Here is a 22,633-nt window from a genome sequence, read left to right as displayed (position 1 = left end):
CCAGGTTTCAGGAAAAATAGGAGATGAAGGAAGTACTCTAAGAAGAGTACAAAATATAGCCAAGTATGTCATGAAGCAGAAGCTCCAGAAGTGTTGGAGGGCATGGGAAGGGATGGGAATAAAGAGGGAAGAAGTACAGAATACAACAGAGATAGCAGTATTTTGCTAACCTGTGATGGATTGCAGTGGAGAATACTCTTTGGGCATTGACCAGTTGAGAGAAGGAAAAAGAGACATAGTTGATTTCATCTCAAAAGACCTTTGGACCTAACCTAAGTGCTCTTCATTAAAAATAATGTTGTAAAAAAATTGATAAGGAAAAAATAGTTCCAATATATCAAATGAAAAAGGAGTTTGTAAAAACCATATGTGTATTATTCTTTTTTTGTAAAATGAGAACAAGACTATGTGGATGGGTAATACTTTTCAGAATGTTTGAAATATATTGTGATTTTTTTTTTTGGTAGAGCCACCATTTGAAGATTTATTTTATTTATTTATTTTAAAGAAAGAAAGAGTGGGAGAGGGGCAGAGGGAGAGAACCTCAAGCAGACTCCCCACCAAGCGTGGACCCTGATGTGGGGCTCTATCCCAGGACCCTGAGATCATGACCTGAGCTGAAACAAAGAGCCAGCCACTTAACCAACTGAGCCACCCAGGTGCCCCATATTGTGATTTTTTAAAAAACTAGCTGTCCAAAATTTTTAAAAAGCTGCTTATGGAGGAAGGTGCTAAAATCTAAGCTATTGGACCACTCATTTTTTTCAACAAATATTTAGCACCTACCTTGTGTCAGATACCATTCTTGGCACTGGAGATAGTATCAATTAACAAAATAATGACCCCACCCTCATGGAGCTCATTACTGTTGAAAGAGGTAGGCAATAAATAATGTATTTTAGGTAGTACTGAGTGATATAAAGAAAATAAAACACCATAATGAGATAAAGTGACTGTGGTATGATGGCTATTTCAGATAGAGCATTTAGGGAAGGCCTCTTTGAGGAGGTGACATTAATGAATAGAGAGATCAAACAAGGTCTGACAGCCGAGCATCCTAAGCAGAGGATACAGCACATGTGCAGACCCAGAGGTAGCTGCGTTGATGGAGAGGAACAGGATTTAAAGGGGGAAAAATGAGTTCTGTTTAGGATAGTCAGAAATGCCTATTACACGTCCAAGTGGAGAAATCAGGCAGTAGTTGGGGATGTGAGTCTGGAACTTGGGAGCAAGCTTCACATTGGAGCTATATGTTTAGGACATACTGATATTATTAAAAGTCATGTGAACGAATGGAATCACATAAGATATGAAAGCTGAGGATTGAGCCCTGGGACATGCCATCATTTAAAAGGTGAGAGAAGAGAAGCGTAATCAGGAGAGATCTGAAATCGCAGAAGATGATAAAAGGGAATGTGAGGGGAAAGCTCCAGAGATCATGTCCTCCCTGGATTTTGTCTCAGTGTCTTGCTAGGTCAGAGGCAACCAAAACGAGTGAGAGCTCTAGGAGGACAGAATTAATGTCAGCACAGCCAAGTCCAAATTGCTTCCTGGATGGGACTGGCAGAATAAAGCAAATAAGCCTTCTGCTTATCACCTCTCCATAAGGAAGCTTAGAAGTCAGCTTGTGCGCCCAGGGAACTCGGAAGTCCTGGCTCTGTGAGGACTGCAAGAAAGGCCAACACAGTCAATGCCTATGGCACAAATAAAGTCTGAGTTGTTCTGGGGATGGTATTTTATAGATGTGAATAACTTGCCTATCCCTTTAAATTGTTGAAATACCAAACTCCCATCAGGGTCAGGCCAAGTTAATCAACTTTATAACTAACCTCCTGTCACATGTCACCTCAGCAAACTAAGACACACTGCTCACAGAACACAATTTGATAAACATTGCTCTTTGCTGGTATTTATTATAAAATGCCATAGAAATTCATTTTTTTATTTCGCTTTATTGCATATATAATTCTGGTGTAAAATTGGGTGATTTCTCAAGCTTTGGTTTTTAGTAGCAATCTTTGCTATTTTCTTGCTTTTTAATCTGCCAAATTATTTGGTTTTTCCTGATAGCAAAAGTACTATTAAAACACTTGTTGAATGAAATTGGCTATGAGGTGCTACTGAAATCTGAGGCCCTTGTCTACCGCAGACTTTCTGACTCTTCTCCCACAGTGTAATCCATGATAGAACATGGCTTCTAGAGAAAGAGAATTTTATAACAGCAGAACCAAGCAGATAAGCATTTGTACTTTAGGGTAAATGAAATTATTGCCAAAAAGATGGCCCAGTTGATTAGGAATGTGGATATGTTCACGCTGAGTTACAAGTAATCATACCGTACTTTTAAAATAAAATGTAGGGGCGCCTGGGTGGCTCAGGCGGTTAAACGTCCAACTCTTGGTTTTGGCTCAGGTCATGATCTCAGAGTTGTGAGATCGAGGCCCGAGTTGGGCTCTACGCTGGACCTGGTTAAGAATCTTTCTCTCCCTCTCCTCTGTCCCTCCCCCCACCCAACTGCTCATGCACGCACACTCTCTCTCTCTTTAAAAAAAATAAATAAATAAAAATAAAATAAAATGCAATTGGAAACAGCAACTATTTTCTTCTTTTACTTTGCCTTGAGTTACACATCTGATTTATCTTGGTGGAAAGACTGAGGATACCCAAGTCTAGGAAGTCACGGTGCCTGGAGTAAAAACCACTTGGCTCTGCCTCTCACTTGCTGTGTAACCCTAATCAGTTCACTTATAGCTCTCTGGACCGCAGGTTCCTCATCAGTAAAATAAGAGAATTATTTCGAATTATGTCTAAGACCCAGGCCTCCATGACTAAGCATTACTGTTTGCCATTATCTGGTTCTCCTCCCGGTCTGGAGCTACACAACTAGTTCTGGCCTATCAGATAGAAGGAGAGGTGCTGTATCACTTCCATGCTGTGGAAACCTGTGTACAACTCTTCAGTTTCTCTGCCCTGCCAAAACTATAGAGAAGCTTACGTGTTCCAGGTGATGTAGCCAGAAGATAGTGGAGCCACTCTGCCTGGACCTACTTTGAGCCTATAACATAAGCATGACATATATTTGAGTTATATGAAGCCATTGGAATTTGACATTAATTCATTCTGCCGCATAACCTAACTTATCCTAATAAATCAGATCTAACTTTCTATGGTTTTGTGGGTCATTCCTTCCATATTATGCAGGTTTTTTCTACTATATTATATCTGAATAAGAGTACTATGAAGTAATTTGAAGCCCACAGCTTTTTTTTCAAATGATCAAATAAGTTGGTACCTATTAAATCAGTCTTTAAACACAAATCCCTATCATTACCCTCTATTTTAGCTTGCATCTCTGAAAGATCGATTTCTGACATACTTTCTGATCCCCAATTATTTGGATTCTGTTTTTTAACAGAGAAAGCAGCTGGTTTATTTCCTCATTCAGAGTATCTCTCCCTAGCTGTTTTAAGCATGAAATTGTATAGAAAAATACACCTTTGCTTTATTTCTAGCTTTTCAATAAGTTTTGACAGTCTGTATAAAGAGATGACTATTACCATAAGACTGCCACATGTCTCTAAGGAAGGTTCAAACAAAGCCTATTCCTTGAGCATGAAGTAGGTCTCTCTTTCTGATAAAGAAACTTTCTTAGAAACAGTACCCAACTCATTGGCTTACAACTTAAATGAAGATGTTTTGGTTGGACACAGTAACCATTGTTTTGAATGGCAGAGATAATTGTATTGAAATAGTGCCTTAATGCTTTGAGAATAAAATTTGCAAAAAAAAAAAAATTTTGCTCAAAAGAATTTCAATTTACAGCTTTTCATACCATAGAAAATATGACATTTCCATGCCTGAGATGTTAGTCTGATCTTGCCTGGAACTTGGAGGCAGGCCAGCTACATAACTTATGAGACCAATGCAAAATGCAAATGTGGGACCGCTTGTTCAAAAAGTAGGATGAAGAAAAAAAGTAGGAGGAAAATGTACAGTTAAAGATACTAAAATACAAAGCTTTTTCCTTTAAGAAGAAATTTATAAATCATGACCAATAATGGTGATATATGAGTAATAGAACAAACCTACAGATAGCAAAAAAAAATGTATATTTTTGAGGTCATGATTTTATATAATAAATACTTTATTAATGTGATGACTGATCATAAGATTTTTCTGGCTCACTTTTCTTTAAATTCATTTATTAGATCATCAAAATCGATACATTTAGCAACTTTATTTTAAATGATACAACTAAAAGCAAATCAGTCACTCTTGGCAAATGAAAGATCACACATAATTTTTGGTAATTTTTAATTTTGAGAAGAATCTTTCTGCTGATCCACTGACACTGGAGCTGTTGGGAATATTTTATAGGCTGTGGCAGCACTAGGATAGATTTCTGATAAATGATTTCAAAACATAAATTCTAGTACCTCTTGAGCTGATGACACAGAACAATTTTTCTAAAAAGGTACAACTCTTTATACACATTAGTTTTATGTATGTCAAAAATCTAATTTTAAATAGAAGTTTGTTCAATGTTGTTTTTCTCTGGTATGTCCCATAACTTGTAGAGGTCATAACAGAAACCAAAATCACTTAACAATTTGTATATAATTCAAAACTCCTACCTATGCTTTCTATTGCTGTATCTTCCATGACAAAGAAAAATTAATTTTAAAATTGTCATCCTCATTAATTGGTTCATTTGAAGCTGCATATGAAAATAGTATTGTTTTCCATCAGATGCAACAATCTTTACATTTAATTTCTAAACCCGTGGATATTTACTTTGCAGTGGTGCAGCTGGTTTTGGGGGGGGTGGGTTTCTGGGTTTTTTGTTTTTTGTTTTTGTTTTTTTTTTAGAGAGAGCACACGTGTGAGTCGGGGGAAGGGGTAAAGGGCAGAGGGAGAGAGAATCCTAAGCAAGCTCCATGCCCAGCACAGAGCCTAATGCAGGGCTCGATCCCAGGACCCTGAGATCATGACCGAAGCCAAAATCAAGAGTCTGACACCTAACTGACTGAGCCACCCAGGTGCCCCAGGGCAGCAGGTTTTAAAACCTGATTCTGAACTCTTTGAAGAATTCTTCTATCTCTTCTTATATCTGTGTATGCTTTTATATTATAATATTTTACTGATGTATATTACATAAATGCTACCATTCTCATCTTAGTGCCCAGGCCAGAGAGCTAGTATTTTTTTTTGTTATAATTTTTTTTATGACTGAACTACTATAAATCCACAAGCAATGGTTCAGACGCAGTGCTTCCAAAGTAGTTCACCCCTCCCCACCAGGCTCAAGCTGCATCAAGGAGAGCGCAGACTGCCCCACCTCTGCTCAGGCATCAGGAGACAGAAGGGGCCATTTACTGCTGAGCGCCAGTATTTTGCCTTGGGGATAGGTTCTGGGAAAAGACAGGCAAGCCAGCAAATGCTACCACGACTGCTCCTCCTGCTGCCACCATCATTATCACCAGAATGGGCCCAGGTCCCAGCCCCAACCACACCCTCAGATCCCTGCAGCGCCCCAGGCTTCTTTGGGCAGGAACGTGCACACCAGACCTGGAGTCAGGCAGGCAGGCAGGCAGGCCAACTGTTTGGCATACACACTGCCCATTGTCCACTGTGCCTGTGGGCCTGGAACCACATATGTACACCCAGCTTATCTCCTCTGTTCACACACCTGCTTCCTTGTCCCATCAGACTTCATTTGTAAACACAAAGTCAAAGATACAATCAAGAGTTTCAAGACTGCAACAGAAGAGCATTAAGCCAAGTCCATGGCCCTGTGTGACTGCTTGAGACTTCATGGTATATCTGTAGAAATTACTTGGCCCCTTGTATGAATGAGTATGGAGGCAGATACATTTATGCCTTTGACTTTCCCTGGTGGGAATACATACAAATGGGTCATGGATGAGGGTGTTACTGACCACTAGTAGTTTCTCTCTCTGCTGCTTAAGCCTACCCTTTTTGATGAAAGTGCTGGACACCAAGGCAGTCTTTCTTTGGAGGGAGCTCTTCATAGATTCAGATGAGAGTTTCTTTTCCCAAGATTCTAGAGAGAGTGGGAGTGAGACAGCAGGACGGAACTAGCATTTATTATTTATGTTAATTTATACCAACCGACTCATTTAATCCTAACAGGAGTTCTGTTAGCCCCTTATGCATGAGAATCTGAACTGAGAGGTTGAAGAACTTTCCCAAGATCACACAGCCTGAAAATGGTAGAGCAGAGATTTAAACCAGGCAGCTTTAATGTCCTGAATGAGAGCACTGGAGACAAATTATCTGGGTCCAAATCCTGACTGTGCCATATAATGGCTTCATGTTGGATGAGTTCCTTCCCTGAGCCTCGGTTTCCTCATGTATATAGTAGAGATCAGACTAGTAGCGTACCTACTTCATGTTCAGAGGGTTAAATGAAGGTTGAATACATGTAAAGCATTAAGAACAGTGCCTGGTGGGGCACCTGGGTGGCTCAGTCACATCGGCCTTCGGCTCAGGTCATGATCCCAGGGTCCTGGGATCGAGCCCTGAATTGGGGTCCTTGCTCAGCAGGGAGCCTGCTTCTCCTCTCCCTCTGCCTGCCTCTTTGCCTACTTGTGCTCTCTCTAGCAAATAAATAAATAAAATCTTTAAAAAAAAAAAAGGACACTGCCTAGCACTTAGTAAGCCTATGGTAAATCTACTAGTGCCAGCATTACTGGCACTCCCTGCCCACTCCACAGCCTCTCTTCACAGCTGAGAAAAGAATGTTGGTGATCAGCAGAAGAGAAGAGCTTACAGGCAGGCAGCGGGGGCCTTCTGCTGTTTACCCTCCCTAAAATTCCCCTCGCAGGCCCTCTTACACGTGATGTGATCGGTGATCTGATTCTTGCTCCTGGCCCCCCCATCTCTATAGGCTTCTTGGATTCTAATGTTCCACTGGTCTGATCGTTTTCTGTCTGGGCCGTGTGTGTTGCAGGTATGAGACATCTCTGCTGGATTTGGTTCAATCCCTGAGTCCAAAGTCTGCTCCCAAACCTCAGCCCCATCCCTCCAGAGAAGCTGGGGCCTGGAATCACAGTACTCGTCGACTCAGTCCTCGAAAATCAATCTGGAACAAGATGGGGACAGGCAGGACCCCCGAAGACCTAGAGGAGAATCAAATTCTGGAAGATATCTTTTTCATTTGACGTTGAAACACACGCTACAAATTTCCATCCGAAATGTGTTTGCTTCTCAATATCCTGATCTAGGATTTTAAATTATTTGATTGCAAAGTAACCGTGTCTCTTCTTTCACAGGGGTCTCTCTCACTGACATCCTGTTACATGTTGAACATAGTAATCATGCTACAAACCCAGAGTGGTTTTGATCAGACCCATCAGCAGGTAACACATTAAGGGGGGATAGAGGTGGAGGGCAGTATCTTTTCTATGCCAAGCAGAGATTAGAAAATTAACATAGGACATTTTCTACATGCAAAGGCCTTTGGATATTCAGCCTCATTTCCAGAGTGTTTCCTTCTTCATACTTTGTTAGAAGAGGCTGGCTTTCTTTTGTACACAAGGAAGACCTTTTCACGGAAAGATTCCCTCTGATTTAAAAGTAGCCCTTTTGTAACATAAGCAGTTTCAGAAAGACAGACTCTTTACCTCTCCACCTCTCCTTTACCTCTATTCCCTCATTGCCTACTTCTATGCACATGTAGTCATTTAATTCCGAAGTTGGAGTTGGTGCCCTACCATCACAAGCAACAATGAGGACCAGTTGTGAGTCAGTTCCAGTGGTCATCAGCCCTTAACCAAAGGGCACAATGGGCTGGAGGGAGGGATCCAACCAACCCTTGGAAATCAGCATTAAGTCATGTAACAGAGTGACTGCCCTCAGGAAATAAAATGGAGGCACAGGACTGACATGTTTTCCCTGCCACCCACCCATTTCCCAGGATAAATAAGAGCAAGAGCTCAGTACTTTTTATTGACCTAAGTGTCTATATTTGTGAGCTGCCCATGGCTGTGTCTGGGGGAGAAGCCACTAGAGAGGAGTATCAGCTGCCACAGGCTGAGAGGCTTTCCCTGGTCCTCCCTCTTACTTCATGAGGACCAAAGGCCCTAGATTGATCAGGCCTTTTGGATGCTCTGCTCAGAGTCACTCTCCCGTGATCCCAAAGAACCGTCTCTCCCTGCCAGATTCTCCTCCGCCACCCCCAAGCAGAATCCTCCTGGTCTTTCCAATCTTTCCCACTGGGTCCTCCATTTGACCCAGAAAAGGCCTGGGGAAGAAGTACACTTGAGACCTCATTCTCTCTCTGTTCTCCTATTTGGCAGAGCTCTTGAGATGGGTCCTTCAGCTTACAGTGGGCTCTAGTGCACTCTCATGCCGATGGGCAGCATGATGAGCCTGGTAGAGCCAGTGAGTTAACAACCTCCCAGTCATTGGAAGCAAGGGAGGTGTGTCCCCAGATGTGTCTACTTGATGACTTTATTTGATCTGGAGGGTGTCGCTTTCTGTTTCTCTCTCCCTTTCACTGAATGCCAGGCTTGAAGTGGGATCAAGAGTCTTTTTCAGTCAGCATTGGTAGCCAAGGTCAGACCACCCAGGGTGAACTGCATTTAGTGAGCCTGCATGGCTTCCCTGAATTCTTTATCAAAACTAGATATCAACCTACAAAAGCCTTGTTAAAAGAGATTCCTTATCTGGGTAGATCAAAATCTCATTGTCTCTTCAGGCTGAGGCCCTAACACCTCTACTCAGCCTTCCTTCACTTGGGTCTTTTTGCTCTTGGGGGAAGATAAGAATGGGATCTACCAACACCAGTCCTTAATCTCAGGTCAGGATTGACTGACTAGTTTTAGGCATCCAGTTGAAAAGTTGAAAAAGCACTGCAGATTAAAGTATCCTTTTAAAGTTCACCCCATGACAGAAACTGAGTCAATTTCATCCCATTTCAGAAAGCATTTGGAAAATTGAGTTTCCTTTGGTGTGGCAAAATGGGAAGAAACAAACTGAGAGCCCTCAGCCATTTTCTCAGTTAAATTTAGGTTTCCAGAACTATCTTCTCCTTGCTTCAGGTGTCAAGAGCACCTTAAGTACATCCAGCTCCCTTGGATCAGCCATAACTACACTCTGCCACTTGGACACCAGTGACGTTACAGGTCTCTAGAATAAGGGCATGCCAGGAGGATCAACAAAAGGATGATGCTGTCTTTAAGAAGCTTGTTTGCCTTCAGAAGAATCATAAATGAGACAAACTAAGGGCTTTTGGCAGGGGGCAGGGGTGGTCATGTGCCACAGATTGGAGTTTAAGTGCTTCTTTACCTCCCCCTGCATGAGCAGTTTGGAAGAGCAAAGATGGGTTTTCAGCAGAGCGTCAATCACGTCAATCAATATATTTTTCATATGCTACATCCCCCCCACCGGTTGCCTTTCTCTATCCTGTAGGCCCTTCCTGTGTGTCAGGGCAACAGGATGTGAATTTGTGTCTAATCCAGTGTCTTCCTTATGAACTGAACAGTTTTTTATTTTATACGGTTTATTTTAACATCTTCATCTGTCTGACTTTGAGACACACATATATATGAAAAGGTTGTTGTAGAGCCTTGAGGCTGTTGTGGAGCCTGGAAGCTTGACCTAATTGCAGATATCCTACAGAGAGAGGGTCTGACACAGAGGAGTCTGCCTTTCTTCCTGGTAGAGTACTCACAACAGTGACTTGTTGCCTCCAGCTGCTTCCTCAGAGCAAGACTAGACACATATTAGGGGTGCTGCAGATAATGCCCCAACATTGCCCACTCTGCTGGTTGGGCAGATTGGAAAACCAATCCATGTTTGCAAAATGGCACAGGACAAAGTATGTCCACTGAAGCTCCTACAGGGGCCCAAAGTGCTTGATTTAGGAAACGAAGGTCAGTCAAGGAAAAGCTTTTTCTGGCAGTCATCCTTCACATAGGCACACTTGTGTTCATCCAAACCTGATCCCCCGTGGTGAGGACTTATCTAGAAAACCCCAAATGTCATGGGGAAGGGAGGGGCTCTCTCCTCCCTCAGAGCCACTCTTTCCACTCGGCCCTGCTTCCAGCACCATGGCCAGAGACTCTGGGAAGGGATAGGCCTAAAGGAGAGGAGCTGGATGAAGTCTGGGGTCATTAGTGAGGTGGATGGAGGCTATGGCAGACCCTCCCAATGCATGCTTTATCCTCACCTTGGAGAGTATTGTTTTTACTGTGGGCAACTGTTTATATATGTATGAGATTTTAAGTTAATAAATTATCTCCATGGCTATTTTCCTCATGTGGTCTTGATATCGAGTTGTCCCTTCACACCCCTCATCAGATCAGTGGGGCAGAGCTTGAAAGCAAGAACAGCACCCCAGGTTATCAGATGTTATTCTCCTCAGTATGTGTCAAAACAGCCGAAGCTTGGGTCAACAGAAAGAAAGAAAATGGTTTGCCATATCCTGATAGGTTTTCCTGGTTGACTTCAGCTCGCTCCCATTACGTGGACACCAAGTCTCCTCTAGGTTGTGTGGTTGCTAGAATGGAGGTTTCGATCTTTGTGCACCTCTGAGTCCCTTCCATGTGCCCGTCACCCAAACTGCTCAGCAAGGAAGAACTATCACAGCCCTTTGAGACAGGAAAAATGGTCCTTTCTAGTTGGCTTTAGGTGCTAAGAGATGTTAGGCGAGGGCTTGTGTGCCTGAAATGCCCAGTTTTGAGATCATACTGGTAGATTCAATTAACAGCCAGAGACCCTCTCCTGCCCCTTGTTCCCCCGGTCAACCTAGCACCTCCACCTGCCCAAGGAGACTGCAGGTACCCCTCAGAGGCAGAGGTGGTGAGGATATAATCATCACTCAATCAACTCCAAGCCCTATGCACCATCTTATTCAATGCTTATGAGAGTCATACTTTTAAGAAATCATTTGCATATGTGTTACTTACAAGCCACCTCAAGTCCTTGATGGAATGAGGACAGGGATACATCTATGCACACCTAAGTTTTCAGGGTGTCACCTTGTGCACCAATAATGAAAATGAGGCATAACAAACCCTAACTGAGGTCATCAGCTAGTAAAGAATAGAATTCCAACTCAGAATCTGGGGGTGGGAGGGTCATTATTCCCATCCCCCCCCTCCTTCCAGTCAAATTCCCAAATAGTATCAAGTCCACCTCCTATTTCTCAACCTGCCCCTTCACTCTTATCTCTGCTGGTGCAACAGTCTGTGCATTGGTCTTCCCGCCAGATGGCCTGGATTCATCCTTGAACAAGTGACTTTACCCTTCTTTGCCTCACTCTTGTCTTTAAATGGGGATCATAACAGAACCTACCACAAAAGGTTATTGGAGAGTGCAGTGAACTAATGCATGTCGAGTGCTCAGCACAGATAAGTAAGCACTCATAAGGGTTACCTGTTTCTGTTCTCCAGGAAGCTACCAGGGTCATCTTGCCATGTCATGCCCTGGCTTAAAAGTGTTGGATAGTTCCAGTACTTAGTTTCCTATTGCGCTTAAGAAAGAGGTTGGCCTTCTGAGCATAATGCACGAGGACCTTCATGGTTTGGCCCACTGTAGACCTCTGGCCCCTTCATTTCCCCACTGTTTCTTTCTCCTGACTTCTGTGCTGTGAACTTCCATAGTTCCTGAAGGCACTACGATATCCTTCTCCTGACCTTCTTATGAGCTTTCTTAGCCATTTGTACATCATTTATCACCACACTTGCTGGGCTAGAAATGCCTGTTTATTTGATCCCTCCTTTAGATGGTAGGCCACATGGTGGCCAGGATAAGATGTAGGTCTTAGCCGTCACTCACTCCCAAGAACTTAGCATGGTTCCTGGCACGTTATTTATGTATATTATTTATCAGTTAGATGGATAGGTAGGTGCATGGGTGAAAGGGAGGGAAAGGAGGGAGGGAAGGAAGCCATTAAACAGATCTGTGCCTCTAAAGTCCAGTACTCTGTACTATGTACTATGCCAGGCTGCTTGCCCCTCTCTCATAAAGGAGAAAGTGAGGGCTGTACTGAGGGGCTTAGGGCTTAGGGACACCTCCATTGCTCCCTCCTCATTCCCACACTGACTCGTATTTTCTTTCTAGAACAAACCTAAGATTTATAACTTTCTTGCTTAAAAATCCAAAGGACTCCACAACGCTTACAGGGCAAGGAGCATACCCCTTAGAGTGACATGCCAGGACTCAGCATCTGACCCCATCTCCCTCCTTTCTCTTCTACATTCACCTTTGCAACTCACAGCTGTTGACCACCTCCCAAAGACATGCTGCTCTTTCCTATCTGTGTGACTTTTCCACATCTGTCTCTCTCTGTCGTGGATGAATCTTTCCAGACCTAGCTCAGTTGTCACCACTTCCATATTTTTCTGATCCCACCCCCCCCTCCAGGCATCCTTATAGACTCTTTTCTCCTGGCTCCAATAATGCTCCAGGAGCCTTCCGTCATATCCCGCCTCAAACTGCGCTGTATTGTTTGTCTCCCTGTTAGAACGGTTAAGTGTCCAAAGGTGACAAATACTGACCTTGGAGTCAACTCAGCCTTCCCACTTGCGAGCTGTACACACTGAGACAGGTTATGCCTTATAAATTTAAACTGGATTATAAAGTTAAGCTTTGTAAGTTATACTCTCTAAGCCTCAGATAGAACAATTCATAAAATTATTTGTCAAAAGAGGGTGGTCATTCCTACCTTACAAGTTGGTGCCTGGAACGCTGATCTAGCCCAGAGGAAAGCAAGAGTGATAAGGCAAAAGTGTCCATGCCAGGAGGCCCAGGTGGGGTGTCCAGAGGAGCCAGAGCGGGGCTCCACGGGATGTAAGGGTCCGGAAGACCGAGGAGTAACAATCATTGTTGGGGTTTGTGAGAGAAGAAGAGGCGCTTGACTGGAAGACCAGGGTCCAGGCAGGGCGTGGGCACCTGCCTCTCCCTCCCCTTCCTTGCGCTCCACAGCTGGTGGCCTTGGTGGGTACCTCACTGGCACCACCACACAGACAATGGCCTGACCCCCTGACCGGGGTGTCCACGGTCCAGGGTCCTTCGCCTGCGCTGCAGTTCTGCGCTGTGCTCTTCCCTGCTCCATGTCCTTCTCTTCCGCCGTGCTGAGATGAGGAGCTGGAGGTAGGGAAGGCCGGCTGTCCTACTGCTTGTCGCTGCCACCTGAGGCTGGATGAACTCCACAGCCCTGGTTTGCAGCCTTCTCCTCCCAGCTGGACGTGATCTAAGCGCGTTGGATTTATATAACATTGGGAAATGGTAAACTGCGTAAATTTGCTACATTTTCCAGGGACAGTTATTTATGGAGAGGCATTTTTAACTCAAGTGCAGAAGTGTTAAATCATTATAATAAATTCATGCTATTCAGACTTTCTTACATTGTAATAAATTTTTTCTAAGCATGAATGAGGAGATCCATGATTCCTCTAATATACCATTATGTATTTCTTCTCAAAATGACACAACTTACTATATCAACTGGGAGAATAATAGAAGGAGATTTACTGTGTTGGAGGAAAAAAGTCAAGTAGCAATGAGTGTCAGAAGGGTCTCGGGAGCAGGGACCCCCAGCAGAATTTCTCCCTGCCTCTCGGACGTGGCAGGTGTCGCTAAAGTAGGGGAGGGTCTGGCGAGGGGTGCAACCCCCACATCTGCTAGCTGAGCTTCGGAAAAGAGCAGAGAAATGGGCCCGGGGCCCAGGGACTTCTGTCCTCCACTGGGGGGGTGGGGTGGAGTGGGCTGTCTCAGAAAGGAAGAGTCCCCCAGGCTTCCAAAACCATCAGTCTGGGGAGAGAGCTGCCCTCTCATCACCCGCCTCACCTCACCCCTCACCTGGATGCTCACCAGACCGGAGGATTCATAGCTTTCATCCGATTCGAAACGTTCAGGACACACTGGTCTTCAGTGAACCGATTGTCTGCTCTGCCCTAGGCCAAGTCCAGTGACATCTTTCCTGACCCCCAGCAGCACACAAGAGCTACGTCCGGCTGCAGCCACAGCTCCCACAGGCCAGACGTCACAGAGGCCTGAACAGGGGCTCCTGCAAGGGGGGCTTCGGTCAGAATCTTCCCCGGAGATGGGACATTCTGGCTGGGCAAAGGCAGGGAAGGAAGCGTTCCAGGCAGACGAGCCATGTGTCAAAGGCACGGAGACAGAGACCCCCCGAGTCAGTCAGCTGCGGCACAGCCTCGAATGCTAGGCCTGGTGCTTAAACTCGGAGGAGCAGCAGGGTCCAGTGGAAAGAGACCTGCATCGGTTCCAACCATTGCTGCTTCCCAGCTGTGGGGTGCCTCCCCACGCAGGGCACCCAGTTCCCTCCTCCGTGAGGAGGGGAACCCGGCCCTGCAATGCCTGGTCCACGTGGCTGACGGCTCTCTTCAGGCGAACTTCAAACTGGCCACCTTTTTTTCATTCTATTGTGAAGCCAGACCTACGTAGACGTTTTGGAAACAGTACAAAGAATTTCTGTATGCCCTTCACCCATAATCCCCAAGTGTTAACATTTCAACTCATTTGCTTTATCATTCCCTCTTTCTCACACATATGTAAACACATATATCATTAATTTTTTGTCAAGTATTCGATAGTAAGTTGCCGACAGAATACTCTCCTTTCCCCTACGAGTTTAGCATGGATGTCCTACAAACAGGGCTTTCTCTTACAGCGAGCCCAGGCTGGAGGCTAACATGAACACGGTACCATCATCTACTCTGCAGACCTTGACTGAAGTTTGCCAGATTTCCTTCCTAGCTTCCAAGTTTCCTTTCCTTAAATATCCTTCTTAACAAAAGAGAAACGATTCTGGCCCCGGATCGTAAGTTGCATTTAACTATTGTGTCTCTGAGTACAATCTACTTGTTTTGTAAAATGTTCCCCAATTTGGGCTTGTCTGATGTTTTCATAGGATTACATGCAGGTTATGCATTTTCAGCAGGAAAAAGTGATGCTAAGTCCTCAGTACATCATAGCAGGAGGCCTATGATAGCTCTTTCCTTCATTCCAGGGGATGTTAACTTTAATCACCGGTTAAGGTACAATTGTACAATTATTAACTTTTCCTTGTAATTTATTAGTGTGGGAAGGGGGGATACTCTGAGACTATGTAAATATTGTTTCTCTTCTACCCTTTAGTGAGAGTTTCAGCATCCTTTGATGATTCAGCACATTCCATTTAAATCCTTAGTCTTCTTCTGGGTTCTGACTACCCTCTTGGAGCAGCCCAGTGCTAGACAAGAGATTGGAAAAGGAGACAACTCATTTCTTCTCCTTAGGGACTTCCGCTAGGGAGGGAGCCACGTACAGAAGCACAGAACAGTGTGGAAAGAGGGCCCAGTGAAGTGGTCCCCACGCTGAGGTCAATGGGAGGTCAGAAAACAGGTGCTCAGCTAACAGGTGCTCAGCTCTCTTCAGGTGAACTTCAAACTGAAGTTTATAAGCCGTCTTTGAGGGCTCCAATGAGACCTTTTCGCAAAGGCCTATCCCACCAGCTCCCCAGGTAATGAGAAGACCGGAAGCACCAGGCTTTCTTCTAATCCTCGTGCAGGGTTGGGGCAAGGGGAGAAAGAGGGGCCTTGCTGAGAGTGTGCCAGGTACGGGGCCCGCGGGAGGCATCCCCCCCATGCCACACCTCTTCTCATCCATTCAGCAAACATTGTGGAGCACCTACTATGTACCAGCACAACATACTCTCAAGTAGTTCTTGATTAAAGGGGGTCCCTCGAACCCAGAGGCCCCTAAAGTTGCCCAGCACTCGGGGCAAGACAGCAAGTGTCAAGACTTGCTTCAGCTTCTGCCCAGAGTTGAGAGCAGAATCAAGTGGTGGAGAAAACATGGCTGGGTTCTCTCATTCAGGTGGCTCTTATCTCAAGAGCGAGGCTGAGGGCATTCATGGTCTCCCTCCTCTGCCCTCTCTCTTCTCTGTGGCCCTTCCCAGCACTTAGCAGAGAGCTGGGCCAAATCCTTGAGACCCAGGGCACCTGCTCACTTTGCAAAGGGGAAAACTGGCAGAGGCAGAGGTCTGAGCCCTTCCAGGACGATCTTTCTTCCTGCAGTTAGCTTGTGTGTCTTTGCGTGAGGCTTGGGAATACCGTCGGTGAAGAGGCTTCCGAGTGAGGAGTCGTCATGCCAGGGCCTTGACCAGGTGGATCCTTCCAAAGGCATAGAGTGATGACAAGCACAGAATCTGCCAGCAGGGGACCTGGGCTCAAACCCCAGCTCTGCCCTACCGTGTGACTTGGAGCACACCACTTAAGCTCATCGGTAAAACGGGGTTCAGCGTTGTTGGGAAGGTAACTGGGATGGTATCAGTGAAGTAGGCAGGACAGTGTCTGGGTCATCAGTAGGTGGATTGTTTTTAAACAAGGCCCAGTGTCTTCCCCCAGCATATCCCCCACCTACCTAGACATCTTGGCACTTCTTCAGAAGGCTGGGGTCCTTTGTTCCTCCATGGGCCCCTCCCTTGGGGTCTATTGATCCCTTGCTCACCTTCTAACACTCAGCCCCAGTGTCCCCCTAGACTGGGCTCCCCTGACCCCTGCACCACGCTGCCCCGCAGCTGTCTTTGCTTGCCAAGGAGCCTCATAGGGGGGAAGGAGAGCAGCTGATTTCGAATCTGGGCTCCATTACTTTCTTGCAGTGTGATTTTGGGCAAGTCATTTACCTTTCCCAAGCCTCTGATTGTTCATCGGTAAAGTAAGGTGATAACACCCTGCAGATAACTGCCAGGTTTAGAGAGAATACCCGTAACACACTTGGCATTGTCCTAGAAGGCGGCTGTCATTATTATGTCTCCCAGAATCCTTAGCATAGTGCTGGGACTTGGGGAAGAGATGCACCCCCCATTCCAAGATGATTTTCATTTAAAGAGTAGGACTAATGGAGGCCCAAGTCTAACCCAAGAAAAACCCCAACAGTGGGATCTGGGGCCCTGAGCAACACTGGCGTGTAGCGGGGCAGGTATATTGGGTCTACCTGGCTGCCCTCATGTTGGTTCCCATGGCGACCATGCCCCACCCGTGCAGGGTGAAAACAAACCACAACTGAAGCCCCTCTTTGGACCCCAGGAGGAAGAGGAGATGGGAGACAAAGTTGGCAGCACATGGGTCCACCGATTTCCTGCCACCCCAGAGCCCACAGCCCCTGGAGCTGGGCCCCAGGAGGAGGTAAGGAGGGAGGGCAAATGGCAAAGACGATTCACGTGGAGACTCTGGAGACGAGAGGAATCCTCCTACCTCAATTAGTGGAGTGTGGGGCCCTCAGAAATGGTTAAATTTTCCCCTTGATTTTTGAGTGATGGAGAACCAGTTTGCATTGATCTTGAGAATTTGCTTATAGTTTTCTCCAGAGTTCAGTGTACTGGGGAAAGGAGAGCTGACACAAGCTCAAAAGGTTTTGAACCCCAGGTGGCTGCTTAAACTGTTAATAAATATTCCATTTATTTCCACTGAACATCCCCTCCTTGTGAAGAATAAAAGCTAACTGGGTCTTTGGGTTTTTCTGCTTCCCTCCATGCTCCCCCTCGGTCCCCACGGCCAGCAAGTGCTACCAGGCAGGGAGAATTTTGGACCCCTTAGCAGCATGCTTAGTACGTGTCCCTCACTCATGTCTAAGAACCCCAGCTCCAGCCCCGCTGACGAAGGAGAGGAGGAAAGGACCTTTCCTGGCACCAGAGTCAACGTAGATGTTTCCTAAAGGTGAGACCGGATGGTTGAGAAACCCGTGAGAAGTGGGGAGCAAGGAGGCAGGACACAGTGCTGGAGGGAGCTGCTATGCAGGGGGTTCACAGCCCGGGGAGGTGGGATGCAGAGATGAAAAGCATCCACCGCTCTGCAGACAGCCCTGGGCTTGGGCCCTGACTCTGGGTCATCTGGGCAAGGGACTGCACCTCTTAGAGCCTGTTTCCTCATTCGTAAGACAGGGATGAAAACACCCACCTCAGAGTATTAGGTGAGATTATAATTAAGCAGCTCAGCACAGGGTCTGGCTCAGAGCAAGCACCCCTAAGTGGTAGCTACACGCAGGGCTCCAAGAGAAGACCCCAAAAGATAAGAGTGTGAGCCGAAGGGCCCTGATTCCTCTACCCAGCCAGTGGGGTCCTGAGCGTCCCCAGGCCTGGGCTTATCTGCTGGGAGTCCCACAGGCCAGCTGTTGGAGCCTGGACCATCACTGCCCGGCTCTAGGTCTCCCCCCTGAGTTTGTCACGCCAATGCACCCCGCATGTACACATTTAAATGGGGTAATGGGGACAACTGATAACATTGGCTGGAAAGGGTGGGAAGGAACACTTTCACTGTAGACTTCTTCATACTTTTTGAGTTTTGAATATGTTACCTTTAAAAAAAAACAAGTAATATTTTTAAAATGCAAAGACCAAATTAATATGCAGCCTGAGGCCATATGACCCCAGAGGAGGATTGGCTGTAGACTGTAAGAGCTGCAGCAGCGCCGGGAATGCTCTTGGGAGAAAGGGCAAAGAAAGGAAGGGGCACAGGGGCAGCAGCTAATTGGGGTCCCTGGGAAAGAGTGTGAGCAGCAAGAGACAGAGGTGTGTGCACCTCAACATGACGGGAGTTCTCTGGGAGTGTCACAGGGCTGGCTGGACTGTGAGAAGGTGGCTTACAGTGGTCTGATGTCAAGTTCAAGCTTGCTTCAGTCGGGATGTGAATTGTCAATGGGATGGAATGAAGGAAAGGGAAGAAGGGGATCGAAGCCTGAAGCATTCATTCTGAGTATCTATACTACACCATCAAAGAATGCACGGCTCAGAATCTTTGGGGTGGGGTAGCTGCGCATGGCTGTGTCTCATGGACTCCTCACAACTCTTGGGGTGGTGGTCTTATCCCCATTTTAGAGAGGAGACTGGGGCTCAGAGATGTTAGGTAACTTTTCCCAAGTGACACAGAAGATATTTGAAAGAACTGGGGTTTGCATCCAGTCAGACGTCAAAGCCTCTGCCTTCTTCACTCTGATACATGAGTCTCTGAGCGCCCCCCTGGTCTGGGCAGATCCTGGTGTGACCCCCACAAAGGGTGTAAGCCCAGAGGGGGATGTTCAGAGCTCCCCGAAGGGATGAGGAGCCAGGCTAGCATGAGGGAAGAGGAGTTGGGGTGATAGGAGGGGCCTGGGGTCCTGGGGCTGGCCTGAAGACCAGACACTGAGGGGGTGGGGGAGAGGGCAGGGAAGCAAAGGGAGGACTCGCAGAGAGAAGGGAGGGCAACTTAGAGAGGCAGACGGAGGGGCAGAGAAAGAGAACTCTCAAGTAAAAAGCCTGTACTTGCAAATACTCATTTGAGGGGAAAGGGAGTGTGGGCTCTACACTTACTCCAAATGAGCATTTTCAGAACACCCACCACTTTGGAACGTGTCCTCAGTCGTCTGCAGTTTGTGCTCTCCTTCTTTCCCTCATTCATTCACGCAGGCAGTGAACCCACAGTGACTGAAAGTCCAACTGCCAGGAATGAGGAGTCTACCAAAGGGGGGGGTATTGGTGGTGGCTAAGATGATGTTTTATTTGAGGCTGGATTCCATTTTGCAAGACAGACAAATGGTCTTCACAGCCAAGTCTGATATGTCCCATTGGGAGGGCTGGGTCCCTGAGCTCACTGCCCAGCTGTCCCTTAACCACCTTACCCATATGGGGAATGCTCGTGGGTTCAACTTGGTATAATTTCAACGCTGGCCCAGCAGACCTCATGCCAGAGGGAGCTGTCGCTTTGCCCAGCCCACCTGCAGCAGGGCTTGGGAGGCAGGCGGACGGAGGGCCTGGAAGCACCCACATGCGTGCGGAAGCTCTGGGGCGTCTGCATCTCACACCCTGCGAGCGAGTGTGTGCGATCCGGCTCAGGACAGGACAAATGTCAGATCTTTATAAAAACCCAGAAGGAGACGGGAGCTATTCACTAAACGTTCTCACTAAACATATTCTTTTCATATTAGCATCACACAGAAAGGGAGAAGGGAGAGAAAAGTGAGTACAAAGAGGGGTTGGAGAGCTGAAGGCCTTTGAAAGTCACTGGGAGCGGGGGCTGGAAGGAGCCCCGGGATCGAACCAGGAGCCCTCAGCAGCCCGTGGGTACAGCTGGGGGAGGCCCCCAGCTCCCTGCCTCCCAGCATCAAGGGTGCTGCTAGCTGCCCCCCAGGCCACAGCTAGCCTCTAGACTTCAACGCGGCATCAAAAACGTTGAGGCAAACCGAGATACCTATCAATGAAATGACTTGATATCGAGGATGTGCTTCAAAATAATTCATGAACTGAAGCTAGGTGGGGGACACCTGGGGGCCTCAGTCAGTGAAGCATCTGACTCTGGTTTAGGCTCAGGTCATGATGTCAGGGTCCTGAGATGGAGCCTGTGGCTGGCTCGGAGCTCAGCGGCGAGTCTGCTAGAGATCCACTCCTGCTGGCCCTCCCCGCTTCACATTGGTGTGCGCACATGCACTCTCTCAAAATAAACAAATCTTAAAAAAGAAAAAAAGCTAGGTGGTACATGGATGTTCGTCATGTGAGTATGTCTACTCTTCATCATGCTTGAAATAAAAAAATGTATGATAATAAGCAAAAAGTCCTTTAAAGGGAGGCGCTCCAAAGAAATAAAAAATGGCAGGTAGAATGCTAGCAAAGGAATATAAACCATAGAATATAGGCAGAAATTAATGAGAATTGTGTCTTGGCTTTTCTTAAATAACACTGCAAATCAGGGGTTCTGAGCCAGGGGATGATGGATGAGCTGCGGTCCCTGAGCTCCCTGTGCAAAGTGACCTGATAGTTTTCAAAGAGTCTGTGACTTTCCCCCGGAGGTGAATAAATTGTATTCTCTCTTAAATATGCTATGCATTCATTAGTCACTGGGGGTGTGGTTTTCAAGTAGAGGGCTTATTATTTAGAACTGGCATATTCACATCTGGACCCCATGTTTTCATCTCTCCTCTCAGTCAGCCAGACCTGGAACAGAACAGAATTGACCAACCCGCTTCATGGCCCAGCTCCCAGGAGGCAGCTCCAGGGGGCCCCACAGTCCCTGAGCCTCGGCAGTGGAGGTCGGGGAGAGCGGTGGCAGAGAGAAGGATACGCAGTGGGAAGGGGAGGCCAGTGAGGCTCCCTGCGGTCTGAGAGTGGAAGGGGGAAAGGGTGTGGAGGCTGTCATCCTCTGGCTTTTGGCTGGGAATGTCCAACAGAGACCATGGTTTTGAATAGTCTGAGGCACAAAACCCAGAGAATTCCTTAGAAAACACCTACCCATTCCTCACAGGGGAGCATAACACCGGATGTGACGTCATGTCCCTTGCAGTGAATTCTTTCAAGAAGACCCGCTCCACACAAACTCCCCAGAATGGGCAGAGCAGGCTCTCACCTGGGCTCACAGCCTCTTGGGCTGGGGAAGTGGGGTTCATTTAGGGGACCTTGGGGGTCTCATCGTGGAATCATCCTCACAGTTAAGGGTGAAGGCCTGCCCCATTTCCTAATGCATTAGGGCTAACATTTCACAGGCTAGTGCGAGAAATAAGGACATGGCCCTTGGCCTTGGGAACGGAAGTGGGAAGAGAGGATGGAACACGGGGTCCAGGCATTACTCTGGAGCTGGGACTCTGGCCTCTGCTCTCTATCACCCTGCTTCCGGGGAGACATCTGAGGGCTGAAGTCATTCCCCACTCTCCCACAGGAGGGCACAGACAGACCGACAAGGACCCTGTCTCCCAGCACTCCTGTCTTCTCCCTGACCAGGTTCCTGAAACCCAGAAGCTTGCCTGCCCCTCACGTGGAAAGAGATGGAGGCCCTTGGTGGGCTCTGCCCATTCCTAGAGCAGGCTGCAGGGCTGAAGGGAATGAGACAGGCTAGAGAAGAAGGTCTGTCCCAGGGCAGGGGCTGAAGAAGTCTCTTGGCTGATCTGCTTCTGTCTGGGCTCTCACCTCAGAAGGACCTGCTCCCTCCTTGCCACCTCTCCACCCCCAAGTCCTGGTTCGATCCTTCCTCCTTTGGAACACCCCCCCACCCCAACACACAACACACTTTGCTTCTCAACCCCTCCCCCTGGCTTTCAGGCTTTGGACATCTATGTCCTGAGAGAGAGAGGTGGGAGGGAGCCCGTCAGGAAGCTCCTTCCTCTTTACCCCCTGCCCCCAGAACCCTGACTCTGAGGGCATCCTCCAGAACAGCGTTCTCCATCCATGTAAACTGTCAATGCAGTGCAAGGTGCAGGACGAAGCGAAAATGCTTGGTGGCAAGTTTTGGGTTGGGTCCTCACCCTTCCTTGACTGTGGTCCCTGCCTCCACTGCCTCCTTCCCAAATGCCTCACAGTGCTTCACCCCCACCCCAACTCAGGACAGGTGGCCTCAGTTTCCTCCTGTTGGGGAGGAAAGGGGGACTTTCTGTTGCATCTGGGCACTATGGCCATATCTGCCCAGGAACCAAAAGAATAGGTTTGCAATGGAGACTTTCGGAGACACACCACAAGACGTTTCACAGTGTGGCTCGAGACCACATTTTATTGCCCCCATCACCTCCCGGAAAGCACTCCCTACAGCTGAGGTTCCAACGAAGTGCCCAGCCCAGGTAGCACATGGACTCCATAGAGGGAAGGACCAAGCTATGGCCAGTGGGCCGGCTGGCGGGATTCCGAGAAGCACAGACCACTGAAGTC

At 47.1% G+C, this 22,633-nt stretch overlaps 1 protein-coding gene across 5 annotated transcripts in view; it reads left to right on the top strand.

Annotated features, from left to right (window-relative positions):
- The window catches only part of KIAA1328 (KIAA1328 ortholog), a 366,775-nt gene extending 356,502 nt beyond the window's left edge, over nucleotides 1–10,273 (top strand). For 4 of the 5 annotated variants that reach the window (XM_025886685.2, XM_073898300.1, XM_073898301.1 and 1 more), the window contains one exon: nucleotides 6,974–10,273. In XM_025886685.2, the coding sequence (XP_025742470.1) occupies nucleotides 6,974–7,184 (211 nt within the window). In that variant the 3' untranslated portion in view covers nucleotides 7,185–10,273. The remainder of the gene's footprint in view (nucleotides 1–6,973) is intronic. The other variant, XR_012380034.1, reaches the window with a different exon arrangement.
- Nucleotides 10,274–22,633: the final 12,360 nt, after the last annotated feature.

Source organism: Callorhinus ursinus, unplaced genomic scaffold (assembly GCF_003265705.2).
Source record: "Callorhinus ursinus isolate GAN/ISIS: 27379988/994484 unplaced genomic scaffold, GSC_fseal_2.0 scaffold11, whole genome shotgun sequence".
NCBI classification, from domain to species: domain Eukaryota; kingdom Metazoa; phylum Chordata; class Mammalia; order Carnivora; family Otariidae; genus Callorhinus; species Callorhinus ursinus.
The sequence above is the reverse complement of the archived record's forward strand: the minus strand, read 5'-3'. Positions and strand labels throughout refer to the sequence as shown.